At 46.6% G+C, this 19,669-nt stretch overlaps 1 protein-coding gene across 6 annotated transcripts in view; it reads right to left on the bottom strand.

Annotated features, from left to right (window-relative positions):
- SRGAP3 (SLIT-ROBO Rho GTPase activating protein 3) overlaps positions 1-19,669 on the bottom strand; it is a 383,768-nt gene that overhangs the window by 71,053 nt on the left and 293,046 nt on the right. For all 6 annotated transcript variants that reach the window (XM_063661806.1, XM_054482929.2, XM_054482932.2 and 3 more), the window contains 5 exons: positions 12,702-12,887; positions 8,528-8,656; positions 6,556-6,777; positions 4,576-4,677; positions 1,377-1,574 (listed from right to left, as the gene is read on the bottom strand). In XM_063661806.1, coding sequence (XP_063517876.1) covers positions 1,377-1,574; positions 4,576-4,677; positions 6,556-6,777; positions 8,528-8,656; positions 12,702-12,887 — 837 coding nt within the window. The remainder of the gene's footprint in view (positions 1-1,376; positions 1,575-4,575; positions 4,678-6,555; positions 6,778-8,527; positions 8,657-12,701; positions 12,888-19,669) is intronic.

The raw sequence follows: 19,669 nt of genomic DNA, 5'->3' as shown, positions 1-19,669 counted from the left end.
ATATGATCTTAGAACATATGAATAGGAGCATAGTATCCAGTATAGAAGGGGTGAAAATTTTGCTCAATTCTTTTTTTTTTTTTTTTTTTTTTTTTGAGATGAAGTCTCACTCTGTCACCCAGGCTGGAGGCAGTGGCATGATCTTGGCTCACTGCAACCTCCGCTTCCCAGGTTCAAGCAATTCTCCTGCCTCAGCCTCCCAAGTAGCTGGGACTACAGGTGCACACCACCACACCCAGCTAATTTTTTGTATTTTAGTAGAGACAGGTTTTCACCGTGTTGCCGAGGCTAGTCTAGAACTCCTGAGCTCAGGCAATCTGCCTGCCTTGGTCTCCCAAAGTGCTGGGATTACAGGCGTAAGCCACGGTGCCCAGCCAATTTTGCTCAATTCTGTGTTGGGCATACCACTGCTCGGAGTCTCACCTTAGAAGAGGCATCAGCACATGGAACATGTTCAAGAGAGAGTCACTAGGATCCTGAGGCTACTCAAAACAAAAGCTTATAAGGCAAGACTGAAAGAATCAGATACATTTAGCCTAGAGAAATGAAATCCCAGCTCCCTGCAACCATGTGAAACACTGTCATGTAGAATTAGCCTCCACTCTGGGTGGCCCCAGAGAACAGAACCAAGAAATCCTAGTGAGGTAGGTTTTTGAAGATAGCAAAGATAAAGGAAAACACGATAATACCAAAAGCCAGGCACAATGCAAACAAAAGGGCTGTCTGGGGAAAAAGGGAGCTTTTAATCTTGGGAGCAATCAGGCAGAGTCAGGATGGCCCCTGGGCAGGGATGTGGCTGAACAGACCCACGGAAGATTTAAGGTCCCTTACAAACCTAATATTCTATGTTCAATAAACACATGTTGAACTAAAGCCCCAGTCCCCGTCTCCTTGCTCCTCCCAGTCCCTGTCCAAATGAAAGATAATTAACATGGGATTTTACATGAAGGTCTAGCAACTCAAGAGCAATTGGCTTGGATTTTTGAGGGCATTTTTTCCAAAGCTCACACCTAAATTTAAGACAATTCAACATGATAATCTATATACATAATTTCAAGGTTGTTCCTTGGGACTTGTACCTGACTCTGTTAGCCATTTTCTTATCACCCCACTGAATAAAACTGTCTCTGGTTTTTTTCTAGAGCAAGAAAATTTCAGTAATCATCACCCAAGATCAATGTCAATGCTACCCATTCGGAATTCACTTTCTGCATTTCAGAAAACCAAGCCAGGCAACTTAATTTTAAAAGCATGGTGAAGGAGTCTTAGATCCAATTGACCCATGTGATTTCTCTGGTTCAGTAGCTTGGGTTGCTCCTGAAAAGTGGCCAGTGGCTTGGCCGACAGTGTGGTTCTGGGCCCAGGATGCCACTTACTGTAAAATAAAACATTTCTGTTTCCTGCTGGTTGGCTCTCCTCTTGGCAATGTTGATCTTGCTCATGTAGGTCTCAGAGGCAGCCGACTTGACGGACTCTGTCGATCGACTGTGTTGGAAGGCATCAGAGACATCAAAGTCCTCCACAGTCAGCATGTCCTGTAATGTCTGCATGGTGGCATCCAGGGTTTTCCTAACCTGGGGAAACACAGCAGGTTGACAAAATCCTGTATTCTCATACTGCCGTTGACACCTAAAGTCCCTTTCCCAACTGTCACTTTACTTCTTCCATATGAAGTCCCTAGGATATAGGCAGAACAAAAATAATCCTTCTCACTGTATTAATGTGGAAAACACAAATTAGTCACCAACCCAAAATCACACAGCTGGCTGGGATGAGAAGCCAGGTTGCCCAATTTAAAGATATTTTATCATATGGCTTCTGCCAGAGAGAACCTTGAGGAATGTTGCAACAAATGAGGAACCAAGGTTTCTAGGTTTGTTTCTCTTAGCTTAATTATGTAACTCAAAACTAGCTCCTCCAATGCAAGGTGGTCAGTTGAGTAGGGACAACATTAGATGAGCTCTAGTTCTCTTCATTCAGAGAAGGATAGAGACAAAGTTGACAATGGCGGGCAGCCAGGCACTCTTCGTGCAACAAACTCTCCAGGTATCTGCTACTGGACTCCTATCAAAAGCCCAGCTGAGAAAAGGAAAACTCCAGGAAGACAGTTGCTGAGGCACACATTGTTCAGCTAGGACTCCAGTTTTTTCTTCTGGAATTTCATGGGACCACCAGAAGCCTGCACAGGCAGGGCCCATGGGCCCTGACCTTACAACACCCCTTTGCTGAACTGTGCCTAAAGGGCAGATTCTTTGCTTTGGAGGCTGGTTCCAAAAACAGTCCCTGGAAAAACTGCCTCCAATGTCTGTTATAAAATTATTGTCACTCAAAGTCTGTTTCTTTTCACTCAGACCTCAGCTTAAATGTCAACTCCTGATGACATCAGTCCCCCTGATATCTTCACTCAGTGCCTATTACTGTCTAATATTTTCCAAGCTCCTTCATTTCTTGGCTTGTTTTTGTGTTTTGTAAATGAAAAATACAATTCTAAGCCCCCAACCATCTGAATGGACCTCTCCTCTCGGTCAGGGTCATTCCAAAGTTAACCTGAAAAACTAGTTCAGGCCATGATGGGAAGGGGGCAGCAAACCTACTTCATTATACCCTCCTCCTTTTTGGAATTACTGTTAGAACAGACTCTTTAAGTCTGATAGAAACATTTACAGCCTATCCTCTGAAGCCTACAACCTGGAGGCTTCATCTCTATGATAAAACCTTGGTCTGCACAACCCCTTCTTTTAACCCAGACATTCCTTTCTTTAGACAATAACTTAACTCTTTCAACCAATTGCCAATCAGAAAATCTTTGAATCTGCCTGTGACCTGAAAGCCCCTGCTTCCAGTTGTCCCACCTTCCCAGACCAAACCAAATACATCTTACATGTATTGACTGATGCCTTACATCTCCCTAAAATGTATAAAACCAAGTTGTGGCCCAACCACCTTGGGTACATGTTTTCAGGATCTCCTGAGGGCTGTACTACAGGCCATTGTTCACTCATATTTGGCTCAAAATAAATCTCTTCAAGTATTTTACAGAGTTTGACTCTCTTTGTCAACAGTTTTAAGTATTATTTGTCTTTTCTCAGTAGAATATTCCCTCCCGGAGAGGAGGTGCTATGTTGTGTTGTGTTTGGTCACTTTATTCTATATCTAGAACAATGTTTGGCACATAGTATGTGCTCTATAAATACTTGAATAAATATTATTGAATGAATACACAAATCAATTCTTCTTTCTAATGCAGCATGACAGGAAGCTCAGATTCAAAATTAAGCATATTCAAGCCCGTTAGCAGCTCATACAGAAGAACACTGGCTTCATTCTCCTTTCTTTGGCCCTGATTTCCAATTTAAATTCCATTAACATTATGATCCATATACTATTCCGTGTAAACAATTTAAAATCCTTTGGGGGAAGATGTAGGGCATAAATAAATAAAGAAAACACTCTGTTCATCTCCTGTCTCTTTCCAGGTTTGAAAAACAAATATATAATTTGTCTCCATACAACCTCCCCCTGGGGACTGCACTGATTTGCTATCATCCTGAGCTCCAATCTGTCTCATATTTGTCCTAGGTCTGTCCTTTGTGGAGATGAAAAGCAAAGTTGCTGTCTCTGCCCAGGATAGCACTCTTGAGATTTGAAGATCAAGACTGTGTCTTCCCACCTCCCCCATGACTGCACTTTCAAGAATAAACCTGTCCATGACCTCGAGTGTCACTCCCTTCATCCTGGTTCCTTTCTCCAGGGGCCTCCAGTTGGTTGACATCCTCCTTGGAGGAGGAGTCCAGGTTGGAATAGGATGTTTCCCATCTGGCCTCTTCAGTCCACATCAGAATAGAGCCACTGCACTGCTATTTCCATCTGTACCCACTTGCTGAGAATCCTATGCCCCACAGCTGCAGGGGGGGAGGCTGGGCCTGGTAAAGCTGACCTGTTCCTTGGAGCTCAGAATCCTTGAAACATTTAGTGTGCCCTGGGTTGTTTATTTCATTGTGTAATTTAAAACACCTACTGTTATTTCTAATGATAAAACAGAAATTCATTGCAGAAAATAGAAGAAAGCACAAAGAAGTAAACAGAAAGCACCTATCACCCCACAACCCAAACACAGCAACTAATAACATTTAAGCATTTCCCTCCAGTCTTTTCTCTATGCCTAGGAATATACATATGCTTTAGTTTACTCCAGTTATGGCAATACTGAACATAGAGTCCTATTTCCTTTTGTGTTTTGTTTGTTTGTTTGTTTGTTTTGAGATGGAACCTCACTCTGTCATCCAGGCTGGAGTGCAGTGGCATGATCTCAGCTCACTGCAACCTCTGCCTCCCAGGTTCAAGCAATTCTCTTACCTCAGCCTCCCACCTTTTGTTTTTCTTCTATTTAACATCTTATAAGTGTTCCCCCAGGCTATTAATGATTCTTGGTGTGTGTGGTTTTAATGATTGTGTACTATTCCATCTTATAAGTGGAACTATCATTTCTTATGCATTCCGTGGCACAAGTGGACTCCCTGGGACAAGCCAGGCCTTCCATAGAAAATCCCTTATAGGGCAGAGGCGCTCACTCACCTCCTCATTCTCTATCTTGAGGGTGGCCAGTCTGGACTGCAGCTGGTGATACCGCATGAGCAGTTCTGTCTGGACGGGCTGCTGAGCGCTGACCTGGCAGACCTGCAGGAACAACAGCCACCATCTGTGGTTGCCCTGTGCCCTCCTCACCTGTGTGGAGCTAGGGCAGGGGCTACCATTAACATCCCAATCACAGTCCAGGAAACAGGGGCTCGGAAAGGTTGAGTGACCTGCTCAAGGTCGCAGAGCTCATAAGTGGCCATGGCAACCAATGCCAGATGAGAACCAGGGTCTTCCTACTCAAAGTCTGCACTCTTGCCATTGCCAGGTGTGGCCTTTCAGTCATGATCTACGTTTGGGAAGCATGAGAAGGTTTACAAAGAGCCTTAACATAATCTTATCAAGCAAAACTAACTGGTTAATTTCAAGGCAAGAAGTTGTGGCAAGAAAGCAACCACCTAAGAGAAGCCAATGGGAAAAAACCTGAATGGGAAATGATCAGGGGCACACTCCCATTGTGCCGCAGAATGATGCTGCAGCAGGGCAGCTGTGAGACAATGCGCTCTCACAGCTCATAGCTCTTCGTCCCCCAGCAATTGACTGGGCCGAGGGCTGGAGGAGGGGAAGCACCCAGAGAAATGCTGTTCTCCCTCTGCCTTTCTTTTTTGAGACAGGGTCTCACTCTGTCACCCAGGCTGGAATGCAGTGGTACCATCACAGCTCACTGCAACCTCCACCTCCCGGGTTCAAGCAATTCTCCTGCCTCAGCCTCCTGAGTAGCTGGGACTACAGGCACCTGCCACCATGCTCAGCTTTTTTTTTTTTTTTTTTTTTTTTTAACAGAGACAGGGTTTCACCATGTTGGCCAGGCTGGTCTTGAACTCCTGACCTCAGGTGATCCACCCATCTCGGCCTCCTAAGTGCTGGGATTACAGAAGTGAGCCACCGCCCTCCACCTTTCATGTGGGACTCTAGTATTACCTGTGGGCTGGGCTGCTGGCAGGTATGTGCACCTCACCCCTTCCAGGAACACAGCTAGGATCACAAGGGATAGTAGGGCTCTGTGGACAGTACTAGTTATTTGCTACTAACTGCACAACCCAAAGTTTATGGTCACCAGTGGTCACCATGAGGCCAGCATTTTCAGGTCCAGGAGATGGGTCGGGAGGGCTGAGAGGGATGGGGCAGGCACAGCAGTGCAGCCCTGCAGAAGTAAGTGGGCAGAGCCATGCAGAGGGTCTAGCAAATGCCATCTTCTCAGATGCCTCCTTGTCCCTCCCCTCCCAGCAGGTGCCACGGGTGGCCCAGCTGAGCCTCACTGGGACCCAGAGGCTGGCTGGATCTGGGACATTGTTGGAGTGGGTTCCCCCAATGCCCAGAGGAAGCAGTGACACAGACAAGCTCAGGGAACTATTTGCATAAGAGATTTTGTAAGCCTAGGGTAACGAGTAGGGCTGTGTTGGGGCCAGTGACAAGGGCCTTCTTTCCATTTGTTTTTCGTTTGTTTTTTCCAGAATGTAACAAGGATCTGAGCAGCACAAGCACTGAAGGAAACTCGATTGTCTGGTGTATCAAAGGCTTGCAGTGTTGGAGGAAGGGAGCACCCTGGTGGAATGCACCAGCCTGAATGGCTGTGGTGAGGCTACAGTGAGGCCCAGGCTTCCCGTGGACCTCACCTGCGCATCTGGGGGAAGAACATGAGCCTGTGTGCAGACTGGGGCTCCCTTGGGATCTTCTAGACATAGCTGGGAGGGGTTATAAGGGAAGCCAAGGTCTTGTAATTCTGCACGGGGAGCACTTGACACAGCAAGATTAGGGTATTAGTGGTAAACTCCTCAGCTGGGGAAGCCCATGAACCAGGAGCTTGACCCCAGGTCTCGGATAGAAACTTCCTGTATGTGCAACCAGGGATGATGTACTGGAGCACATGGGGGAACAGAGGGAAGCAGCCCCAAGCCCGGGCTCCAGGGGGAAGCCTACCTCATCCCCCATGTGGGGCTGGAACTCGAACTTGAGTGGAGGGCAGAAGACTTGATTGCACATGTCCATGACTGTGTGCTTGTCACTTCGGGAATCCAGGTTGTCCACTGCATTCTCAATGACATCCAGCCCCTCATGGCGAGAAGTCTCCAGGTTGTATTCAGCTGAGAGATAGGTCCGGAAGGTGCGGGCCAGGCTGGCATGGAAGCCCAAATCACAGCACTTGGGGAGAGGCAACAACGGAAGGTTATGGGTGACAGCCAGGATATGGAGGGGTGGTCACCGGCCACCATAGTGACTTACAATTACCTCCCTTTCCGCAGCCGAATCTTCCATCCCGGAGGCCCCAAGGCACTTTGGAATCCCACTGCAAAAACCTCACAGCGCCCCTCAAGGGGAGTTGCGGTTGAGATTTGGGCAATAGCAGAACTAGGTTCCCCATATTCACCATCTTTCTCTCTCTCTCTTTTTTTTTTTTTTTTTTTTTTTGAGATGGAGTCTAGTTCTGTCACCCAGGCTGGAGTGCAGTGGCACGATCTCGGCTCACTGCAACCTCCGCCTCCTGGGTTCAATCGATTCTCCTGCCTCAGCCTCCCGAGTAGCTGAGATTACAGGCGCCCACCACCAAGCCCAGCTAATTTTTGTATTTTTAATAGAGACAGGGTTTTACTGTGTTGGAGGAGGCTGGTCTCGAACTCCTGACCTTGTGATCTACCCGCCTCGGCCTCCCAAAGTGCTCAGATTACAAGCGTGAGCCCATCTTTCTCTTCTTTAGGGTGGTGTGCATGCATCCCCTCTGCCTGGAATACTCTTCTTTTGGAATTCAGTTTAGAGGTCACTTCCTCCAGGAAGGCTTCCTTGATGTTCTCCCCACTCAGAGTTGGTCAGGTGATCCTCCTCCAGGGGTCCACATTTCCCTCTACCTCTCTCACTGTGACCCCTGCCACTTAGTATTAAAATCACCTATCAACATGTCCTCGGTGAGGTAAGCTCCCCGAGGGCCAACCCACTGCTCCTGCACCTCAAGTTCCAGACAACAGCAGGTGCTCAATTAATATATGGTAAATGAATGAATAAAAGCGCTGAAAGGGCAAAAAAGAACGTTGAAAAGTAGGAAAGAGGAAGGTCTGGCCTTGGGCCATTTGGGAGCTCCCTCTCCTTGCGATGCAGACAATGGAGCCATGGGAAAAGCAGGAGCCCCCTGACTTCCCGACAGGATACACCAGGAAAAGAGTCCATCAACCAGTACCGAGCCTTTACTAAGCATGGACAGGGCCAGCTCCCCCATCTGTGCAGGAAGGGGGACACGAGAGAAACAATCCTGGCTCCTACTTAGATGACACAGAAGCCCTCCCCAGTGCCATCGCTCACAGTGTTCTTTCTCCCAATCTGCTTGTCCCTGTGGCGTGTCCTGCACAGCTGGTACTTGGGAGTCAGTGTTCCGTTCTCCATTTGCTTAAGCTGCCCGATTTCTCCCAAGATAATCTCCCCATACAAAGCTGATCTGCATAATTAAGTCTATCTCATTCGCTACTTCCTTTCGCATGTACGTGTGTCTGGCTGAGTGGCCCTAGGGGCGCTAAACATATTACTAATAACATCTCCTTTATCACACTGGGAAATCCCCCAAGGCATGAACTGTGTGTGGTTCACCCCTGAACCCCTCAAACCCAGCAAAGGACCTGGTGTCCAGGAGGGTACTTGGGAAGTTGGCATTGGATATACGACTGCCCAAGCCAACTGCACTGGGGCCACCAGAGGCCCATGTCCCACTCGTGAAAATAGACATCACGAGGTAACACTCATTTTCCAGCTCCCAAACTCACTGCCCTTCCCCTCCAGCAGGGCTCAAAAGAGCCCTAGCTACCCGAGAATGTCAGCTAAAGACAAAGACCAGCCCCTCCTTCAGCCAGTGACGTGCGCCAGCCCAGGTACGGGCCCTGCTCAGTCCCAGACTCCCCAGGGAGCTCACATCGATCAGATCGGAGACATCATGGATGTAGTATTTGCTTATAGCTGCGTTGGTGGCTGCCAGATTGAGCAAGTAGTCATTCCGGGCCTTTGTGCATTTCAGCTTGTTCTCAGAGTACTTAGCCTGCCTCTGGAAGAAGAAAAGAGTAGATGTAAGAGCAAGCCATTTAAGAGGATGGGGTTTGCGATTTTCTTTTCTTTTCTTTTTTTTGAGACAAGGTGTTGCTCTGTCACCCAGGTGAGAGTGCAGTGGTGTGATCATAGCTCACTTCAGCCTTAGCTCCTGGACTCAAGCAATCCTCCCACCTCAGCCTCCCGAGTAGCTGGGACTATAGATGCATGCCATCACACCTGGCTAGTTTTTGTTTTTGTTTTTGTTTTTCAAGTTTTTTAGAGATGGTGGGGTCTCACTATGTTGCCCAGGCTGATCCGGAACTCCTGGCCTCAAGCCATCCTCTCACCTCAGCCTCTCAAGTGTTGGGATTACAGGTGTGAGCCACCATGCCCGGCCCAGTGATTTTTTTTCTTTATAGTAGCTGCCTGCCACCCAAGCCCTGCACAGCCACACCTATGGAAGACCTCCATCTGCTAGATGAGTAAGGGTTGGACCTGGACTCAGGCAGCTCCCCTTACACCTGCACCTTGCACCTGCACAGCCAATGAGGACACTAGATAAGCAGCAGCCTCTGATGGTCCTTGCTAGGGTGGGGTATAAATAAGATCCCTGGCCAGCAGCGTTGGCCTGTAATCCCAACACTTTGGGAGGCTGAGGCAGGCATATTACCTGAGGTCAGGAGATCAAGACCAGCCTGGCCAACAGGGCAAAACCCCGATCTACTAAAAATACAAAAATTAGCTGGGTGTGGTGGCATGCACCTCTAGTCCCAGCTACTTGGAAGGCTGAGATGGGAGAATCATTTGGACCCAGGAGGCAGAGGTTGCAGTAAGCGGAGATTGCACCACTGCACTCCAGGTCTAGGTGACACAGGGAGACTCCGTCTCAATCAATCAATCAATCAATAAGACCCCTACCCAGCACCCTCCAGTGACGTCTCAAACTGCTGCTTGTGCCTGAGAAGCCCTCCATGGCCTTGTCCCATCCACTTCTCAAGCTCCACCTTCCCCCATGCTCCCCCTCATTTGCTCAGCCTCCTTGGTCCATCCTTTAAGAGGCCAAGTTCATTCCTGTCTCAAGGCCCTCAAACTCATGGTTCCCTCAGCCTTGGCCCAAGGTCTCAAGGCCAGATTGGCTTTCGATGACAAGCTCGTCTACCTCTCCCACTCCCTCTGCCCACCCCTGCCCAGCTCTTTTCTTTATAAGCACTTCCACCACCTGAAATTGTATTTTTTCTACCCTTTTATTTACTTGTTGATTGTCAGTGATCTCCCATTAGAAAATAAGTGGGGTTAGGGACTTGATCTGCTTTGTTCATTGCTAGGTCTGGAGCGCCTAGAACTGTCCCTGCACAAGGTCATTTTCAGTCACTTTCAGTGACTAGAGGACAGGAGGGAGGGAGGATGACTGGATGGGAGTGGTGGGGAGAGGTGGGGTGAGGCAGTCAGAGTGGCCCATCTCAGCAGGGCCCAACTGCCTCCCAGGGAGCTGCTCCTGTCTAAGCCAGCCTGGGAATGGAGCAGGAAAGAGTAAGTGGGCTGGAGAGCTGTCCCCTGCTCCTTTCAGACTGATGAGTCCCATTGCTGTGTAAAAAGTCAGGTCTCTGTAAATAAATGGTTTTTCTCCTTTGCCTAGACATTCTTATACCTTCCTATTCCACAATGAGTTCTCATCCTTTTAATTCTCTTCAGAGATCTCTAACTTTTCCCCAGGGTCCTGGCAGTTACATCCTACACCAGCCATGCACCTGACCCCCACAGACAGTTTTGATATTCTTGGCCTATTTCCAGTGGACAACTATGACAATGACCCTGAGACCATTTTTTAGCCCTTCATAGACTCATAAAATGTTATACCTAGAAAGGATGTTAAAAGTATTTTCGTTAAACTCATCTATTTTATAGATGAGGAAATGAGAACTGGAGAGAAGTGGCTTGCCCAAGAGCCAAGTAGCTAATCGAACTAAAAATACAACTCTGAACTAAAAATCAGCCTCTGGACTTCCAGTCAGCACTCACTCTACCTCTCTATTTCTCCCTGTGTTGTAGTCTTATCATTCCCTGCTTGGTTATTTTATTTTATTTTTATTTATTTTTACTATATTTGCAGAGTCATACAACCATCATCATTATCTAACTTTAGAATATTTTCATCACCCCAGAAAGAAACGCTGCACCCATTCACAGTACTCCCCATTTTCCTCTTTCTTAGCCCCTGGAAACCAATCATCTATTTTCTATTTCTATAGATTTGTCTATGCTGGACATTTCATAAATGTAATTGTATAATATGTGGTCTTTTGTAACTGACTTCTTTCATTTAGCATACTGTTTTCAAGGTTCATCCATGTTGCAGCATGTGTCAGTACTTCATTCCTTTTCATGGATGAATAATATTCCAACACATGAATATACCACATTTTATTCAACCATCCATCAGCAGATGAATATCTGAGTCATTTCTATCTTTTGGCTATTAAGAATAATGCTGCTATTCATGTACAAGTCTTTGAATGGACATATGTTTTTGTTTTTCTTGGGTGGATACCTAGGAATAAAATTGTTGAGTCACATGGTAACTTAGTCTATGTTTAACATTTAGATTGCTTTCCAAAGTGATAGAATCGCTGTACATTCCCTTTAGTAGTGTGTGAAGATTCCAATTTCTCCACATTCTCACCAATACTTCATATAGTCTGCCTTTTTAATTCTAGCTATCCTTGTGGGTGTGAAGTGATATTTCATTGAGTTTGATTTGCATTTCTTTAATCACTAACAATAGAGACAATCTTTTTTTTTTTTTTTTTTTTTGAGACAGGGTCTCACTCTGTTGCCCAGGCTGGAGTGCAGTGATGCGATCATGGCTCACTGCAGCCTCGACCTCCCTCAGGTAATCCTCCTACCTCAGCCTCCCAAGTAGCTGGGACTACAGGCACATGCCACCACACCTGCCTAATTTTTCTATTTTTTGTAGAGATGGGGTTCCACCATGTTGCCCAACCTGGTCTTGAACTCCTGGGCTCAAACAATCTGCCCACCTCGGCCTCCCAAAGTGTTAGGATTACAGGCGTGAACCACCATGCCTGGCCCAGACAATCTTTTCATGTACTTATTGGCCACTCGTACATGTTTTTTTAAGAGCAACATCTATTCAAATTCTTTGCCTTTTTTTTTTTTTTCATAAATAGATATGGAATTTTGCCATTTTACCCAGGCTGGTCTCAAACTCCTGGGCTCAAACGATCCTCCCGCCTTGGCCTCCCAAAGCGCTGATATTACAGGCATAAGTCACCATGGCCAGCCCTACAGCACTGTTTTTAACTAAATCTGGATAGGGTTTCACAATTCTCAGCCCAGTGCTCTGGGCAATTGATCAGAGTTGACATGAGAGATGAGACGAATTTGCCACTCCTGTCAGATTTGAAAACTGCAGCTCAGAGAGGTGTTGTAAACGTGGCATTTTCAAAACCCAGCCCATTTGACTCCAAAGCTAGAATTCCTTCCACCACACCGTACTAAAGGACTTTTCCAGAATCAATACACAGGGATTCTAACTCTCTCATCTTTGAATTGGCAATGGCAATTTTGGAATGAGCCCTTCACCAGGTTTCCAGGTGCTGGTCTCTCTTGTTGAGACACATTCAGTAATCAGTTCCCACCTCACCCCCAGCCCCTACCTTTGGCCATCAAATTGGCCTCTGGAACAAGCCCCTGCTCCCGCTAATGCCTTGTGACTCCAGCTCATCTGAGAAGGTGCTTGCTGGGTGTGAATCTCATCACAGTTCAGCTTTCTTGTGAGTTGAGCACCTCGTCTGCCTGCTGACCTTAGCACTAAGCCAAGCCTAACCAGTGCTAGCATGGGCATGTCCGGCCCTGCTTCCACTAGAACGCCAATCTCCAAAAGAGGAGATGCTGGCTACATTGTCCCATTCCCCCCTACCCACCACCACCCCATTGGGATGCAGGGGAATAAGGGGGAAGGCTAAGGCTGTCTGCCAAGAGCATGGCCCTCCCCTTTGTGCCCTGTCCCCAATCGCTCCCAGACCAGGGCCTCCACTTGCCTTCTCCTTCATCTTCTCAATCTTCTTCACAGAGCTGCGGCGCTGGGGCCGGTCCTCGTGCCGGAGCAGGTTCATGCTGAGGTCTCCTGACTTATTGAACTGCTTCTCCTCCTGCTTCTCAGCCTCCTTCAGCTTGCTTTCTGCACTGATGCTCTCTGCATGGTACATGTGGTAGGTTTTCATGACCTGGGGGCGCACAAGTAGGGGAAATCAGCAGCCAGCTATGGCCCAGCACAGCCCTCCCTGTTACTCCTGGCTCCATACCAAGTTCTACGCTCTAGTTGGCCGCTGCCCTGGTCCCACAACATGCTCTGGGTACCTGCCTTCCTTTACTTTCGCACAGACTCTCTGAGGACTGGATATGATGATGATAGTCATTACCATCACCATCATCATCAACAACTAGTTAAGCCCTAATTTAGTTAAGCCGTAACTAAGAGCCAGGCATGGGCTAGTAAAGAGGAAATTAAATAATAATAATAATAAATAAATAAATAAGGAGGAAATTTAAAAGGGTAACCATAGCTCCAAGCATCTGGGAACTGTCAAAGGTGACAAGGCAAGCCTGGCCCTTGCTCAGCTGTCCTCTGTAGCCCTGCCAGCCGTGACTGTGGCATCGCTCCCTCTCCTCCCAGTGCCGCGGGGAAAGCCCCTCCTCCCATATCCATGAGAATTGAATGGGGAACATCCTTCTTACACACAAATCATTTTCTCAGCTGTTTCCTGAAGTACAACGGGCTGCAAATGGCTCCGTACCCAAAATGAGTAATATTAAGTAACCCAATAGATATTCTATGCTCCCTGGAATAAATTCATCCTTGCCTATAAAAACAATTCCTATAAAGCAAATTGCACTTTGCTACTCTACTTCCATAATAAAAAAATGGATATTGTTATTACAGGAGACATTTCTGAGCCAGAAGAAATTCTAGACATCATCTAATCCAATGGCCTTCTAGTTTGACAAACAGGGAAACTGAGGCTCAGAGGTGCAAAGTATCAGTGCAGAGACACCAGACTTTACATCCATGTAGCCAGGACCACAAGCAAAATATAGAACTTCCACTGCACCAGAAAGATCCCTCATGCCCCTTTGCAGCCAATCCCTGACCCCACCCCAGCCCCAATCATAGATTTGCCTTCTGTCACTGTAGATTGGTTTTGTGTGTTCTAGAATCCAGTTCCATGGAATCATACAATATAAACTCCTTTGGGTCAGCCCTCTTTTCATTCAGCATAACTTTTCTGAGATTCACTGATGATGCCGTACATACCAGAACTTCTTTTTTATGGCTAAGTATTCCATTGTATGGCTATGCCACAATCTGTTTACTTAGTCATATGTCCACAGCTACTTGAGGTGTTTATAGTTTTTAGCTATTTTGAATAAAGCTGCTACGAATGCTTATGTACATTTCTTTGTGTGGACATGTATTTTCATTTTCCTTAGGTAAATACCCAGGGGTGGGATGGAGGGTCATATGGTAAATATATATTTAATCATATTGGAAATCTGGTCTCTCACTTTTAATCCACTACTTTTTCTACCAGATCACCCTAGATTGTCTGTATCATTTTTTCATAAATAGAGATGGGGTTTTGCCATGTTGTCCAAGCTGGTCTCGAACTCCTGGGCTCAAGTGATCCTCCCGCCTCAGCCTCCCAAAGTGCTGGTATTACAAGTGTGAACCACCACACCCAGCCCTTAATGAATTTTTTAAATTCATTACATTTTCCGAGCAGGCATAAATACTTTCAGTAGTCTGAACACTGGCTGGGCTGCTCCATACCATCAGCATTTTTACTGATCCCCAACTAGAAATATACTTTTCTTTTGCAATGCCAAGTGTATGATCATCTTTCTATGCTAAGAAACAAAGAAACTTCTGGAATCCATGGCTCCTGGGCCTTGTTCATTCTCTTCTGTGGCTTGGATTACTGTAACAGCTAACAGAGAGCAAAGACTTCCCTCCGGGAATGAAATGTGCTCCTACCTAACCAAGCCCTGTAAGTCGGAGAACTCAGAATGAATTCCTGGCCAACCCTAAAATCTTATTCCTTGTCATTTGAAGTGCTGTGAAGTGAGTTTATTAGAATGAGGAATTCTGTGACTTTTTTTTTTCTTTTTGAGACAGAGTTTCACTCTTGTTGCCCAGGCTGGAGTGCAGCAGCATCATCTCAGCTCACTGCAACCTCCACCTCCTGGGTTCAAGCGATTCTCCTGCCCCAGCCTCCTGAGTAGCTGAGATTACAGGCACCCACCACAATGCCCGGCTAATTTTTATATTTTAGTAGAGATGGGGTTTCAACATGTTGGTCAATCTGGTCTTGATCTCCTGACCTCAGGTGATCCTCCCGCTTTGACCTCCCAAAGTGCTAAGATTACAGGCGTGAGCCACCGCACCCAGGCTCTGTGACTTTTATCATTAAATCACAGCATTGATTCATTGTTCAGAAAGTTCCCTTTGCCACTGGCCAGGAGTCAATGTGGCAACATACATTGTAGATCATGGAAGGTAAGAATATGGACAAGTGTCTGGGCTAAATCCTGATGCTCCCACTCCTCAGCTGTGTGACCTTGGACAAGTCACACAACCTCTCTGACCTCTGCTTCTTCATCTGTAAAACAGAGATAATAATAGCATTTACTTCCTAGGCTTGTTGTGAGCACTAAATGAGTTAATTTCTGTAAAGTGCTGAGAACAATACCTTCCACATAGTAAGAGCCATGGAGGTATCTATCAGATGCTACCACCACCACCATCATCATCATTATTATCCCTGATTTGGGCTCAGGGTTTAAGAACCTTAAACATGCTCACTTGGAAATGCTTACAAGCTCTGGAGAACATTAACTAATGTAAAAAACATATATTTGTATGCCATGTTTCTCCCTTCTACCTTCATCCTAAAAATCTCCCAAACTTGTAAAACAATACATGGATTTAAAATGCAGTCAACTTTTCTTCATGGTTCTTGGTGGAAAGATTGCTTCTCTGCATTCCATCCATTTTTGCTCATTTGCAATCTCCCTAAGACTCCAAAAAACCCCCTTCTTGCTGATTTCATCCTCTCTGTATGCCAGTTCCACCAAGATCAAATCCAAATAACTCAATGGACCAGAAAATGTGCCATATTGATGCGTTCTCGACATCTAGTGGCCAAAAGGGGTGACTGCAGACTTGCAGATAATCAAAGCAGGTGCCTATTTTGATGATCTTCATACGTTGGTTAAAAGGACACTGGGGCCTGTCAGGGGAGGCGGTGGGAGGGAGAGCATCAGGATAAATAGCTAATGCATGTGGGGCTTAATACTCAGGCCGATAGGTGCAGCAAACCACGATGGCACACGTTTACCTATGTAACAAACCTGCGTGTCCTGCACATGTATCCTGGAACTTAAAATAAAAATAAAATGAGTCCAATGAGTTATTTGGATATGGTCTTGGTGGAACTGGCATACAGAGATGATGAAATCAGCAAGAAGGGGGTTTCTAGGAGTTTTAGGGAAATTACAAATTAGCAAAAATGTATGGAATGCAAAGAAGAAATAAAATAAAATAGGTGTGGCTAAAGTGTGAGAACACCTGCTGCGGCTGTCTCCAGGACCCCACCTTCCCCCTTCTCAACATGTCCCTCCACATCCACAGACAACCCTGGGTTCTTTGCCTCACCACCATATTGCTGGTGTTTTTCATGTCTGGATCCTATCCCTGTCTGTGTTCAATGATTCCTGCTACATCTCCTTTTTCTATTTTGGCTTCTGAGTCTGCTTGCCTCGCCACGAATCTGTCATCTGTGCTGTGTAGTTCAGGGGAAAAGAGAGCCTTTCTATTTACAGCTAGATCTTCCTGTCCAATCACCATGCATCCATCCACTCACTCAAGGTCAACAGCCCAGCTGGGTGTTCTCAATTCCCACATATCCTTTGCCTAGTTTTCTTTTTTTATTTTCTCTCCCTTTACATCATTTTCTACTCTTCTTGAGCCACAGAGTACTCTTCCTGCCCTCCGACAGGCCAAACTTCCCAGGACAGCCTCTAAACTTCATTCCAAAAATCCCATGCTTGGAGAAGACAACCCAAGTACCCTGGGGCCAAACTCCCTGTGATCTACTCGATTCCTGATTCCAAGAATAACAGTGAACTCCACTGCCGAGGGTGACTTATGACAGACAGCTGCCACCAAAGAGTTCACCTGGAGGTTTCTCCAAAATGATTCTATTTGTACCCAGAATCCTCTAGATGTTTCTTTTATTTAATTACCTGATACATGGGCTTCAGCATGAATGGTCCTTAGCTCAATAGACTAGAACAGTTAGCTCAATATTGCTAGTCCAGGATGCATTAAGTAATATTTAACCTTATCTATTACTTCAAAGTTTGCAAACCTCTTTCTAGGAGCCCTTCTAGTAAAGGAGCATTTCAATGAGTCCTTTCCCTAATCCCGGGAGGCAGTGTGATGACAGTAACAACAATGATAGCAGCTAGCATCTATTGAGCACTTACTACTTGCCAGGCCTTGCTTTATGCATTTTACCTATATTAACTCATTTATTTCTCACAAAAACCCTATGAGATAGGCATCCTATGATCCCTGCTTTACAGGTGAGAAAACCATGGCCCAGAATAGGTCAGTAAGTTTCTCTAAGTGAAAAGCTGGTAAGTGGAGTCAGGGTTCAAAGCCAAGGTGGCTGACCCCAGAGCCTGGGCCTACTGAACACATGGTTGTTTTGCTTTCCCTGTACCCCTTTCTCAACTGTAAAACAGGGGTGAAAGGCTCCTCCAGCCCACTGGAATTCGGGAGACTTGGTTTTGAGACTCAGCCTTCCCACTACTTGCTGGGTGGCTGTGGAGCGCTGTGTCCTCTCCGTGCCCGCCTGGTGAAGATCAGAAGGGGGTAGATGGGGAAAGTGCTGTCAACTGCAAATTATCAAGTGACCAACTGCCAGCAGCAGTGTGCCCAGGGCTGGGAAGGGGCAGAGGTGGGTGCAGGAGTTCAGCTGAGGCCAAGTTCCTGAACTGGAGATGTCTGAAGGGCCCCTCAGAGGTACCCATCCGCTTGATGCCAGGTAAGGGATTCACTTTCCAGCCCTCCAGACCCTATTCAGGGAGTCTAGGAAAGAACCTCGTAGGGACGTGTCAGTTAAGAGCACTGTTCTTGGACCAAGTTCAGTTGCATGTGTTCTCAGAATAAAAGGTCCTCCATAAATCTTGGTGTCCTAGCCCCTCACTTAAGGAAATGGAGGCTCAACAATAGCAAGAGTGGGCCGGGCGCGGTGGCTCACGCCTGTAATCCCAGCACTTTGGGAGGCCAAGACCGGCGGATCACAAGATCAGGAATTTGAGACCATCCTGGCCAACATAGTGAAACCCTGTCTCTACTAAAAATACAAAAATTAGTACAGGTGGTGGGCCCCTGTACTCCTAGCTACTCAGGAGGCTGAGGCAGGAGAATCGCTTGAACCCAGGAGGCAGAGGTTGCAGTGAGCCGAGATTGTGCCACTGCACTCCAGCCTGGGCGACAGAGCGAGACTCCATCTCAAAAAAAAGAAAGAAAGAAAAGAAATAGCAAGAGTGCTGTCCAATGTCACACAAAAAGCCAGGCAGAGCTGGGACTGCAGGCCAGGTCTGTTGACCACTAGGCATTGCCTCTTCTGGTAATCACACTGCCTTTTGCTTTGCACACATTGCCTTTTGCCTCTTCCCTGATCCTCAGATTCTGAAAACAGCAAAGTGTTAACTGCACCATCTTTCGGCCCCTCATTTAAATGCAAAAGAAGGCAAACAGAACCTGGAAGTTGACAGCATCCATAAAGGGACACCTGAAGCAGGATAAAGATCAGTTGTTAGAAAACAGCTTCTCAATGATGCAGTCCCTGTGTGCTTCCTCCACCCTGCAGACAGGGCTGTCCCTGGGCACAGTGGCTCTCTGCTTCCAGCATTTGTGTATGGGTGAAACCCTAGGCCAGTGCCTGACTAAGACCTCCTTGAAGGAAAAGAGAAGCAAAGTCCTGAGGCCAGGGTCTTATTCATGATAGTATTCTCTGTACCAGAGCAGAGCCTGGTACCCAGCAAGTATCAATACATATTTGCATGAATGTATGACTGGCTGGGCTGGCTGGATCAACAGATCAAAAGATCAGTGGATCAATGAATATGGCTGAATGGATGGGTAGATGGATGGATGGACAGAAGAAAAGATGGGTGGGTGGGTGGATAAATGCAGGGATGGGTAGATAGATGGGAGAGTGGATGAAAGGGAGAAAGGAAGAGAAGAAGGCAGGGAGGGAGGGTAAAATGAGGGAGGTACAGTTCTATTGCCTTTGTTCTGCTGAGCATACTTGGAAGTAGGGAGATTTCTGTACCATCAATCATTAAATATTTATTGAGCAGTTCATTACGTGCCAAGTACTATGCTAGGCAATACTACAGTGTGGAAGACATGCAGGTGGCCGCCCTCATAGGATCCAAACTGTAGCAGAGATACAGGCAATTATACAAGTGATGATCACATGGTGTGATAAGTACAATGATGAAGGAAGTACTAGGCACTATAGGAAGGCTTCCTGGAGGAAGTGACATCTAAACTGAACATTGCAGGAAGAGTAGCTGTTAGCTGGGTGAGCAGGGCTTGGGGTGGGGGTGGAGTGTCCCAGACAAAGGGAGCAGAGTGAGCATTAGCCCAGGGGAGCAGGAGGCAAACAGGACTGAGGAGCAGCTGATAGGTGGAGGAACATCAGGTATGTCAGGTATGAACATCAGGAGCACCAGCCAATGGAACCACTTCCTCATTCTCCCCCAGGGACTCTCCCTCAGTGGACATCTGTTGTTTTTCTCTGCCCAGACTCATCCAGTCTTCCTTCTTTGGGAACAGCCCCCTAATTTTATTTTGAGGAAATCCCCCAAATTCCCCTCCACTATTCTCAGTACATGTGGTTCATGGGAATTTGATATCGCCCCGGAATCC

The sequence above is a fragment of the Pongo pygmaeus genome, chromosome 2, assembly GCF_028885625.2.
Source record: "Pongo pygmaeus isolate AG05252 chromosome 2, NHGRI_mPonPyg2-v2.0_pri, whole genome shotgun sequence".
Taxonomy (NCBI): domain Eukaryota; kingdom Metazoa; phylum Chordata; class Mammalia; order Primates; family Hominidae; genus Pongo; species Pongo pygmaeus.
Note: the sequence above shows the minus strand (reverse complement) of the source record. Positions and strands in the feature narration are given on the sequence as shown.